At 44.1% G+C, this 12,536-nt stretch overlaps 1 protein-coding gene across 2 annotated transcripts in view; it reads left to right on the top strand.

The window, feature by feature from the left end:
* PRKAA1 (protein kinase AMP-activated catalytic subunit alpha 1) overlaps positions 1–12,166 on the top strand; it is a 55,380-nt gene extending 43,214 nt beyond the window's left edge. For both annotated transcript variants that reach the window (XM_068250894.1, XM_068250903.1), the window contains exons 6-9: positions 2,205–2,429; positions 4,797–5,286; positions 6,978–7,104; positions 11,698–12,166. In XM_068250894.1, coding sequence (XP_068106995.1) covers positions 2,205–2,429; positions 4,797–5,286; positions 6,978–7,104; positions 11,698–11,942 — 1,087 coding nt within the window. In that variant the 3' untranslated portion in view covers positions 11,943–12,166. The remainder of the gene's footprint in view (positions 1–2,204; positions 2,430–4,796; positions 5,287–6,977; positions 7,105–11,697) is intronic.
* Positions 12,167–12,536: the final 370 nt, after the last annotated feature.

Below are 12,536 nucleotides of genomic sequence, written 5' to 3'. Positions count from 1 at the left end.
ATGAGGAAAAACCAAAATCTAGTACAATAAATAAAAGATGGCAATCCAAAGCTAGCCTTGCTATGAAGTACACTGCAGAACATGCCATCTGTGGTTGGCTTCTATTGATCGCTCAGAACATTAAGCTGTGAAATGAGATCATGAAGTTCTTTCAAACATCGACTTTTTTTTTTCTTTGGTGTAATAAGAGCACAAGATAACAGAAGTCACAATTCTAGAGAAAAACAAACAAAAATTGATTTTTCTATGTGAGGTGTCTTTGATGGGTAGTTTCTTTTAGCAAATTTTCTTAAGGGGCCTTTTAGTTTACACTTAAAGGAGTACACAGGAGGACTGGGGAGGCCTCGACAGGATCCGGAGGCTTCCCACGCCCGAGATGAGTACCCCCGGGAACTTTTTCGTTACAGATTTTCTCTGTTTATTGTGATTACTGCTCTTGATATCCTCTCTTCCTGGAGCTTATGCCTCACTCCAGAGTTACTAGTCTGTAGTGTTGGTTGTGCTGTTCTTTTGCCACACAATCTCTTCATGGAGTTACACTGGAGGGAGAGGCTAATCTGCTGTCCCCTTAACTATGCTGCTGCATTTCTGGATCCCCATCTGAAAAGCAGATGACTACCAGAATCGCACACCCATTATTGCCAACAGGAGAGTGAGTGGCTTAAAGGCTATACTTAACACCGGGGGTAAAGGAAGGGACTGTTGGCATTGTGCTCACCTTTCAAAAGGCACTGATCAGCCAAGCTGCTGTGATGTAGAGCACAACCCCCAGACCCTGGGCCTGATGCCTGAACCCAGCAAAGTACCGCGCATTGTGCGACGATCACTGTCAGCATCTCTTGAGTGGTACATGGGTAACACGTGCTACATTACTGAAAGAACTCATGTGAAAATATTGTAGTCAAGTGTTTAATTGTTACCATAATTATGTAGAATGGTCAGTGTTTGCCCATTGTAAAATCTTTCCTCTCCCAGACTTACTTTAACCACATGGTGACATTTTACTGCTGGCAGGTGTCAGTGGAAGGAGATGCTGCTTTTTTTGGCCGTTGGAAACAGCTGGCATTTCTCACAATGCAACAAGGCTCCCACAGTGTGATGTCAGAACCATGTTCCGGACATCACACTGTGGGAGGGGTTTCGCCACAAAATCGGCCATACAGAACCACCTGATGATCCGTTTGAGAAAAGGAAAAGATTTATCATGGGAAAGGGGTATCAGCTACTGATTGGGATGGGGTTAAATTCTTGGGTACGGTTCCTTTTTTAAAGCCACCATAGTGCCATCTATAAAAATATTTAAAATGATCGTCCCTCTAAAGAGGAAGTGTAGTGAATAACTTCATAAATGCTTATTTTTTTACAATATTTATGAATTATTTAGTCAGTATTTGCCCATTGTAAAATCTTTCTTCTCCCTGATTTACATTCGGACATTCATCACTGGTGGTGACAGCTTTAGTCCTGCCAGGTGATCTGTACGGAATGTTCACTCCAGAGTTCTATGCACAAAGGAACACTGCTGCTGGGCAGTTGGAAAAAGCTGTTTTCCACAATGCAACGAGGTTCAAACTGTCAAAGCCATGGTAATTACATCAGTGGGAAAAGTTTATTCACAATATCAGCCATACAGATCCCCCCCCCCCCCCCCCCCCCTCATCTTTTCACGTTCATGTAAAGATTTCTTGTGGGAAAGAGGGTATGGGCTGCTGATTGGAGCTCAATCCTTGGTTGAAGAGGTCCGTAAATGTCTCACTTAACTTGCTAAGTGGGGCTGCTCTATTGCCTCCATCTTTGAGGTCATCCGTCTTGCAGCTGTCACTGCTGCAGTTCAAAGTGCTCGTGGGTCCAGCGCGTTCCCGGCTGCTGGTGCATGCTGGGGGATGTAGCGTTCCCGGCCGCTGGTGCATACTGGGAACTGCATGCTGGAAGATGAAGCGTGCTTGGTTTGGAGATATAGTCTTTAATATCTTTAAATCTTCTGACCCAGAGATTTAATGCCTACAACTCCCCTCATGCACCAGTGGCCAGGAACATGCTGGACTTGCAGGCAGTTTGAACCACGGCATTGACAGATGCTAGATTGATGCCCTTGAGGAAACTGGCTACTGAGCATCTCCATAGGTAAGTTGACACTGCCTGAAACCCTCTGGACAGCTTGGTCTGACCCATCTCTCTGTATTCCTTCCGTTTGTGTCATTCAGGCTGTATGCTGGCCCAGAAGTGGACATCTGGAGCAGTGGGGTCATCCTCTATGCACTGCTATGCGGGACTCTTCCATTTGACGATGACCATGTACCAACTCTGTTCAAGAAGATCTGTGATGGCATTTTCTACACCCCTCAGTATCTGAATCCCTCCGTGATCAGCCTTCTCAAGCACATGCTGCAGGTGGATCCTATGAAAAGGGCTACTGTCCGAGATATACGGTAAGTGCCCATCCTTAGGGAACTGCTTCCTGTGAAATTGACCAGTCCTAAAAGGAGTGGAACCATTTTGCTGAATTTGCAAATAAACTTGTTTTTCCATAACTTGCAGTTCCTGCCTTACACCTCCACAAACTCAGATGATCAATGGATTGCTAATAATTCTGGCTCTCACCCAAAATTTCATACAATTGTGTGCAGCTTGGAATTGGGCTGATTAGTGGACAACAGAGCCTAAACTCATTTTACTGCTGTCAGCCTTTATTTTATAACCATTGGCTAGAAGTGTTCTTATTCAGGAGCTCCACCTGCTGGTTACAAATGGCAAACACAATTAATATGAAACGTAGGAGAAACTTTTACTACAGTAACCTTTGAAGTAACCCTAGGTAATAAAAACCGAGCATGAGATTCTGCGGTGCAGCAAAAAAATCACAATTTCCAGTAGTTTGAGAATAGAACTCCTTTAATAAAAGCAGTGATCCGATGGCCCTAAACCTGCATTGTGGTAACCTATTTTACCCCAAGGGTCCGCAAAGGCAATGGAAGGCTATGGAGACTTTTAACAATTATTGCAGTCCGTTGTGGTGTACTGGAAGTGTCTGATCTGATGTAAGGTCTGCAGCCCTTTACTGCAAGCTGCTTACACTGAAGCGGAAAATTTGTATATGTAGTACAGCTAAGAAGTAAAACATTAGGAGCGGAAACCTACATCTGTTTCCAGTACAGGAAGTTAAACTCCAGTTATCTATGCAAAAGAGTCACTGATTTCTCCAACTTTTAAAGTCGCAGAGAGCTCTGTCTTCTGCATCTTCTCTCAAGTGTCAGTCACTGTAGTGTTTGTGTGTGTGTGTGTGTGTGTGTGTGTGTGTTTTTTTATTTTTTTTATTTTTATATTCCTGCAGAGGACAGTTCAAAAGTTTACTAGCCTGCTCTGTAAAAGCATTTAGAATGCCAAGTAATGTGTAAACTGCAAATATTAGAGAATGATGCAATGTTGTAAAAAACAAACTGAAAATAAAAAATATGAGAATATTTTCTATGCTGCTAATGTGTTAGTGTCTCAGCAGAGCTGATTACTGATCTGTGTGGATTTCCACATAACCTGCACTGTTGGTGGGCCTTGAGGACTGGGTTGGGGAACACTGGTCTAACAGCATGCAATATCCCAATGCACTGCAAAATGCACATGTTAACAGTGAAGCATGCTATTCATTGACTATGCTTTACTGTAAGCGGCATAATGTGCCATGCAATTGTGGTCCTTTTACAGAGAATGTAATGCCCACTGTGAACCTAGCCTCAAGTGACCTTTAAATGTGATGGGACAATTTAACGGGATGCTCAGCTCAATAGGGGGGAGGGCTTGACGCTTGGTTACAGTACTACCGTAATTGCACTTTCTCCTGGACCCAAGCTTTTTTCTTTGCCTCTGACAATGTTATCCTAGGCTTGGGATATGATTTCATGTTGAGTTTAAAAATCGTGTATAAGCAGCTATTAATATTGCACCTTCATTTTATGATTCTCCGAACGGTCTATCAGTTCAGATGTTCAGGGCGAACACTGGAAATCCAGCACAGGAGATTTGGATGCAGCCGGCGCCACCATAGAACGTAATAGGCATTACAGCTATAGCAGCGCACACGGAGTAACTTCGGCGCCGTCTGATGTGAAATTTCTTTTAAAACACTAATTCGGCCACCGGCAATAGCTGGCAGCCGAATTACATCATTCCCCACCATCCACGTGGACCTAGCTATATTTTACCTAGCTACAGTAAAATATCAAATCTAACTACTGATGCATTACAATGGAAAATTAACATATGTAAAATGTACTAAGTCTATTGGCAGTTTCCCTGTGCCTGATTTTCCTGTTCGGGTAAGTGGGATCGTAGGGTACAACTTTCAATCACTGTAAAAACATTTTCATAGATGGAAGAAAAGTGTACCCTACATTAATCTTAGCCACTACTTCCAGTCACCGGGTCTGTGAGCCCTACACAGGCCAGTGACCTTATGCTGGGAAGACATGATGCAATTTCCTGTCCCAATCAGGTGATGGGACAGGAAGTTGTAGTATGTGTACATGTCCAAACTTCTCTCGATAAAGGGATTGCTTTTCCGATAACTTCGCAAAATTGACCCTCAATCTGAAACAAATCAAACCTGTCGGAAATTGACCAATTCCTGCTGATTGGACGGGAAATTGCAGTGTTCCCAGCATTAGAGAGACCTCTAATCTGCAGTTGTGCAGCTGCTGCGGTTGCCTAGGTTTGTGTTTTTTGTTTTTCTTTTGCAGCATCACACAGCGGGCAGCACAGTTCTTTGGTTAAATTCTTTTTTTTTTTTTTTTTTTTTTCTTCAGAGAACACGAATGGTTTAAACTCGACCTTCCGAAGTATCTCTTCCCAGAAGACCCCACCTACAGTTCAAATATGATAGACGATGAAGCCGTAAAGGAAGTATGTGAAAAGTGTGAATGTACAGAGGAGGAGGTGCTGAGCTGCCTCTATAGCCGCAATCACCAAGACCCATTGGCTGTAGCCTATCACCTGATCATAGACAACCGACGAATAATGAATGAGGCCAAAGATTTTTACCTGGCTACAAGCCCGCCAGATTCGTTTGTGGAGGAGCCTCATATGCCCCGCCCTCATCCGGAAAGGGTGCCGTTCCTGGTGGCGGAGTCTCCCCGCCAGAGACACACGCTGGATGAGCTGAACCCCCAGAAATCAAAGCATCAAGTTGGCGTGAGGAGAGCAAAATGGCATCTAGGGATCAGAAGTCAAAGCCGACCGAATGACATCATGGCAGAGGTTTGCCGCGCCATGAAGCAGCTGGGATATGAGTGGAAGGTAAGGGCGGGGCTCTGATATTTTGCTGCAGCCAGTTGCTAGGATTTCTGCACTGCTGAAGGGGTAGCTGCATCCTTGGCAACAGAGATTGCAAGGTCACTACTATAGTGTCTTATGTCTTTAAGGGAACCTGAAGCGAGGAAAATTATTTAAAATACACATGATGTAGCTGCAAATGATTACATACTAACCTCACCATCGGTTCCTCTCAGATCACCATGTTCTTCTTCTAATCCCTTCCAGTTCTGACAAGATTTTGTCAGAACTAAAATATACCAGTTGCTGTCAGTTATATATCAGCAGCTGTCAGTTACAACTGAATGTGCAAGGTAATGTCCATGTTTCCCTATAGCTCAAGTGGGCGATATTACAGTTGAACAGTGTGCTGATCAGGAAGCTGTTATGGGGTAATGGCCGTTTTTTAAAATGGAGGACTGAGGATTCCATTGATCAGTGGAGAAATGGGATGCAGGAGAGGAGATTGAGAAGTAGACTACACAGGAAGTATGACCTGTATATGGTTATTTTGACTTTAGCTCAGGTTCTTTTTTTTTTTTTTAAAGTGTACCTGACAGAAGTCTCAACTACCATACTTACCTGGGGCTTCCTTTAGCCCCTTTAAGGCCACTCGTCCCTCGCTGGCTCCCTGGGTGGCTCTAGTCCCCTGTAATTCAGCCTGAGAGCCTGGCCAAGTCCCACTTCATTGCAAGGCGCCCTCACTTCCGCAGCTGGGAGCGTTCTGCACTTGCGCAGTAGTACCAGGGACAGGAGGGTGCCTGGCTGGCCCAGGCATGCGCGATAAAGTATGACTGAGATAGACGTGTATGTACAGTGCCTAATACACAAGTTACTAGGCTGTTTCTTTTTATTTGATTTTTTTTTTTTTCTTTGCCTGGAAGGCCGAGTGCACACCAAAAACATCTAGCAGATCCTCAAACCGGTTTAGAGAGGTTTTCTAAACATGCCTAGCGTTTTTGGGAGTGTTTTGTGTAGCAGATTACAAATATTGTTACAGTAACGCTATTACTGAACAGCTTCTATAACAAAAATGCCTGGAAAACTGCTCTGATATGGCATTTTTCAGAGCTTTTTGCATTTTTCCTATACTTAACATTGAGGCAGAAACTCCTCAGAAATCCCCAAAAAATGCTGCAGCCCTGAGTTTGCGTTTGGGGAAAAAACAAGCCGCTCTGGTGTGCACCATCCCATTCATTTTCATTAGCCAAGCGGTTTTCCCCCTGCAAGCGTTTTAAAAAAAAAAGCTGCAGAACAGCTCTGGTGTGCAACAGCCTTAAGACTTAATCAGGTATGTAAGTGGCAGTTCCTGTCTGAGGCAGGACTGGGTCAGACTACAGTGTGACCCTCGCTAATAGGAAATTACAACTATGAAACACTTTCCTAGCAGAAAATGGCTTCTGAGAGCAGGAAAGAGATTTTTTTTTTATTTTTTTTTTTGAATATGTACAATTGTTTTTTATTAGTTTAGTTTCACCTGGGGTGTAAAGAAAAGCCCCAGGTAAGTATGGAACCTGAGACTTCTCTCATCTCAGGTTCCCTTTGAGTCAGAGGGATGCTTTGCTGTTATAACGCTAATTCCTGTAAGTAGTAGCACAGTAGCTAGATTCTGTTTTTAAAGTAACCATTTGGATAGTGCCGCATATGACTGGTTTAACCTTTTTGAAATCCTTCAGGTGGTGAATCCATACTATCTTCGCGTTAGAAGGAAAAACCCAGTAACTAGTATGTACACCAAAATGAGCCTGCAGCTATATCAGGTGGACAGTCGGACATATCTGCTGGATTTCCGCAGTATAGATGGTATGCAAGACTCATTTCCTGCATCAGTTTCATTTCTTTGTGTAGTAGCTCTGTAGGTAATCTTAATTTGTTTTTTTTGTTCTTTTCTGCATTTTTTTTTTTCTCTTAACCAAGTTTGTCTGTTTACACAGCTATCAAAGAATGAGTGACTTTGCACTAATGACTAGCTTTACAAAATGAGTTTCTCCTTGTTGCAGAACACTGTCCCCTTTAGTGCTGCTCTCTGAGTAGCAACGAGTATGTACCTACTCATAGTCAAAATTTTTAAATTGAAACACGCTGGGCGGTGGGGGGTTTGTGTTAACGTGCCTATACCGTCACCTATAGACGATGCGTTCCACTCGAGTGCCGTTGAACTCCACTACTTCCTCCAAGCCTGGAAGGAGAAATTAGCGGAGTTATGTGGCCCTGTAGTGTAACGCAGTGTTCCCCCAACCCTGTCCTCAAGGCCCACCAACAGTGCATGTCTGTGGATGTTTGCGGTTTTCTGCAAAACGTGCACCGTTGGTGTGCTTTGAGGACAGGGTTGGGGAACTCTGTAACGCATCGTCTGTAGGCAGTAGCATAGATAACGTAACCCCAGTCTGTTGCCGGCAGCGCAATCTCTAATTAAAATTTTGATCGAGTAACTACTCATAGTGTAGCACTAGTCTCATTAAAAGTACTGATGTCTGAACACAGAAGAGCCTTCTGCTGCACAGGTAATTCCGCTCTGTTAATGTGGCACAAACCAATTGCTGGTGTTCCCAAACACCCAACTTTGCTCTGAAAGCCACGCAGCTGCAGCAGGAACACCAGCAAGGGGCCACTTATTTATTTAAACCTGCAAAGTCCCTTTTATTAATAAAAGAATTTGAACAGAGGCACTGGCAAGGATAACGTTTCAAAGGGGGAAGTTTTGGTGGACTTGCCTCCCTCGCAGATTAACCGACTAAGACCACTAACATTAGATGCTCCACAATGCAACACAGCCAAGTGCCTCTGTGCTATACAGACTCTACTTGTTTTCTCCATTTGCCTGATGAAGTGGGATTGGGGCCTGAAAAAATCATTGCATTGTGAAGCATCTGTTTTGACTTGAAGTAACTTAGTCTGTTAATCTGCGAGGGAGGGAAGTCCACCAAACCTTTTCCCCGTTTATAAATGTTTTATCCTTGTTGGCGCCTCTTGTATTTAGTCTAGTCCACCCTTGGAGGTGTGCATCCCCATGTTTCTCCTATCTACAGAGCGACTTCTTAAACCTGAGTGGGGTCAGGTTCTAATTCTTCCCACCTGCCTTGATGGTGGTTTTTGTGTGGTAACCCATGTTTGCTATAAAAGCAGTGAGTTAATACTCACAATCTATGTAATTGCCTTAAAGCGGAATATAACCCTGCATTTCAACTTTGCTCTAAAACATTATTTACAGCATATTATATGCAAAAAGCATTTTTTTTTTACTAGACCAGCATTGGAAGGGTTAAACACAGAGGTTTTAAGTTCCGTGCAGACATTCAGATAGTTACATTCTATTTAGTTAGTGTGTAACTGTTTATCAATAGATACATCTCTTTGGCTGTCCTCCAAGCTCCTTCTCAGTGAGAGAGATGAGTCACAATAAACACATATTTGTAAACAAAAAGTATCTAACTCAAGTTCGGATTCGTCTGCAGAAATCTCTAGGGACTTTAAAGCCCTGTGTAACCCTTCCAATGCTGGTCTAGTAAAAAAAAAATGCTGGTTGCATGTAATATACTGTAAATAATGTTTTAGAGCAAAGTTGAAATGCAGGGTTATATTCCGCTTTAAGTACTACACTATATTGGGCTCTAAGTTTTTACTTTCTCAACTACTTCACCTTGAGCGGTATGCCTGACACTTTCGGGCATTCCACTCTAGGGGTTTTGTAGGCTCAGGAGTCCCTCAGGTAAAATTAGATGTGATCAGAACATATTAGCTAGCATTAGACTAGCTAGTATAGGTAGCCTGCACCCCCCGATTGCCCCAGATTCCCCTGATACAGCCACTTATACATTACCCAGCCTGGCTCCAGTGATCGGCGCAGCCTCTCCGCACAGCTTTGGTCTTCTCTATGGGAAGGATCAGGACTGTGCATGTCATATACAATCCTCCCCATAGAAGACCGGAGCTGTGCGGGGAGTCTGCGCCGATCGCTGGAGCCAGGCTGGGTAATGTATAAGTGGCTGGATCGGGGGTTGTTCTGATCACATTTAATCTAATAGTTTTCTGAGCCTACAAAACCTCCTGAGCGTTAATGGCATTCTGAAGAACTTATCTTTGGTTGTCCTTAAACCACAGCTTTGTCTTCAGGAACAGTGGCTTACTGGTTACCAAGCTGATACAGGGAAAAGCAGGCTATCTGGTTAGCCATGGTTTCCAAATGGGCTAACCCATACTTGAGTAAAACTCTTCTTCTGACATACTTGCCTTACGAGTGGTAAAAGTTGGCCACACCCTATTAGCTGCCCTAATCCTGTACTAAAGGGACAAAATACAGACTATTAACAGTCACGTAAGTGCCATCTTCTCAAACTACCCACAGACCACCAGGAATGAACTGAATGGCGGTTACAAGAGGTGGGGGGGGGGGGGGGTTGAATCTGATCAGCTGTATACACAGATAGGCCCATTACAGCTAACTTTGCAGTGGCAGTCTACATTGCATGACTGTGAGTGCTTTGCGCGTGACATCATGTGCTCCTGGGTGCACGATGTAGGAAGCAAGCAGCTGGGCCGGCACCTGCGCACTAATACCTGACCCGGAAGAGGCTGTCTTGGGGGGGTTTAGCTTGCAAAGGCAGGAGATGGAGAATGGGGGGGGGGGGGGGTATTGGTGGGACCTCAGGGCAGCTTCCGATACATAGAGCAGAGAATAAAGCCAGCGCTCACCACATGGGCTGCATTTGAATGACTTATCGCCTCATGTGCACCACTTATATAGCTCAAATACACACTCAGCAATCAAACAGATGCAAAACATATGCATAAGGACATATGCTTTTAACTTGGGTTAGATTGTGTAGGACATCTGCTTCGGAGAATTACCTCAACGTTGGTGTAGATGTCTAGTAGATTATATTTTGCATGCAAACTATAATGGAAGCTAAACTTTCTCCATAAACCAGTATTGCATTGTTTGGATGCGGGGCGTGCAATTTTAGTCCAGCAGGGGCGGTGTACGCCACAGCGATTAACCATTCACCTGTAGTATCAGGTCAGGGATGCGCAGCCTTCTACCTGTATTTGTATTAGCTTCCCATACTTGTCCGCTTCTCCAGATGTGTTCAGCTGTGGTATCCTTTAAGAGTGTTGCACGTGTTGAATATCAAGCTTCTTGTTCTGAATGAGATGATTAACCAGCTAAACCCAGGTTAATGACAATCGCCTCTAGTTTGGACATTTTAATAAGGAAAGGGAGGTGCTAAAGGAGGGAGGGGGGGGGGGAATGGCAAAAACAACAAATTAACCTTTTGCACACTCATGCAAACGTTCAAACAAATGCCTTCACAGATTCACTCTTCCAGGCACCACTTTTATCCCTACAGCGAAGTTAAAAGCCGGGGTCTTGGTTCACACTTGCTTCGTCACCTACAGAAGTACCCAGGTAATCATAGGTGTCCTAACTCTGGCCCTGTAACATGCATAATGCAGACATGCAAACTTTCCTTGCATCAAACCTATCTAGGGATTAGGAGCACACATCCTGACGTCCTCTCCTGGGACAGAGCGCATCATACCAATAGCACAAGGGAGCTAACGTTATGTATATGCTCCTAATCTCTAGATAGGTTTGATGCAATGCATGTTTGCATGTTTGCATTATGCATGTTACAGGGCCAGAGTTAGGACACCTACGATTACCTGGGTGCTTCTATGCAGTGTAGGTCACCGTTCCCCAACCCTGTCCTCAAGGCCCACCTAAAGTGCATGTTTTAAGAAAACCACAAACCATCCCAGGTGAGGTAATGTCTCAGCAGAGCTGATTAACTACCTGTGTGGATTTGCACAAAACATGCAGTGTTGGGTGGACCTTGAGGACAGGGTTGGGGAACACTGGTGTAGGTGACTAATCAAGAGCTTAATCTTGTACGCTCACAGAAGCATGCAATCACCACCGGGAGACTTGGGTGCTGGATACAGCCGGTATGGCTTATCCTGCTCTTGCACAAGTTCCCTGCAGCGTTCATTACGATTCCCCCTCCAGGTCGCCGTGGATGGTGGTGAATTATGTAATTCGGCTTCTGGAAGACTATTCGTGTTTTAAAAGTAACCAAAGTTACTCCCTGTCCGCTGCTGTAGCTGTAATTCCTATTCTGGTCCATGGTGGGCTACCCGCACCCAAGTCTCCTGTGCTGGACTGCCAGTTGTAGGGATAACAATGGTGCCTGGGAGAGTGAATCTGTGAAGGCATTTGTTTGCACACTTGCATGCAAATGTTCAAAGGATTAATTTGTTGGGTTTTTTGTTAGTAAGATGTGTCATTGTGTCCCCTTTTTTTGTGAAGGATCTCCTAGTTATGCCACTGCATGTTTACCGAATGTATAAACTCTGATCTTGGTGACAACAAAATAAATAACTTCTATTGTTTAACAGACGAGGTGAATGAGAAATCTGAGAACACCACTCCTAGGAGATCTGGTTCTGTGGGCAGCAACCGCCCACCTCAGAAGAGCGACTCCGACGCAGAAGCCCCAGCAAAATCCTCCGACGGGTCTGTCCCATCTTCACTGACCTCATCCGTAGACTCCACCAACACTGACCTGGTGCCCAGACCGGGAAGCCATACTATAGAGTTCTTTGAAATGTGTGCAAATCTAATCAAAATCCTAGCGCGATAGGCCGAGGCCTTCCTCCAGACCTCATATCGAGCAATAAGCATGCAGTATCCTGTAGCCAAAATGCTTCCAGTCTAACCCAGTCCTCACACACCAGAAGCTGAAAGCAACATCACAGAACGCAATTTGCACATAGATCTGACACGGTTAGATCTAAACAAGTAGAGCTTAACGTGATTATTTTTTAACAGAACTGTCAACAAAGGTATAAAAACTTGTGTATATAATTTTTTTTCTTTTTCTGGTTGACTTTTTAATTGCACATTTTATTGAACACTGGGCTGTGTCGCATATTCCTGAGACACCACAAGCGCTTTTTATTTTCATAAACCTTTTTTTTGTTCCATATACAGTTTTCATATATAAATTCACTCTGAGGGAATTTCAGGATTTTTTTTGAATTGCCTTTATTGTACTTCAGCTACCTGGGCTCCCCCTGTGGATGGTAGCACCCATATGCTTGTCACTGCAGTGCTACATTGGCTCCCCCCTAAAGATAGTACCATATGCTTGTCACTGCACAGCTACCTGGGCTCCCCCGGAAGATGGTAGTTCCCATATGCCTGTCACTGCAGTGTTACCTGATCTTCTCTTGAA

Source organism: Hyperolius riggenbachi, chromosome 1 (assembly GCF_040937935.1).
Source record: "Hyperolius riggenbachi isolate aHypRig1 chromosome 1, aHypRig1.pri, whole genome shotgun sequence".
Taxonomy (NCBI): Eukaryota; Metazoa; Chordata; class Amphibia; order Anura; family Hyperoliidae; genus Hyperolius; species Hyperolius riggenbachi.
The sequence above is the reverse complement of the archived record's forward strand: the minus strand, read 5'-3'. Positions and strand labels throughout refer to the sequence as shown.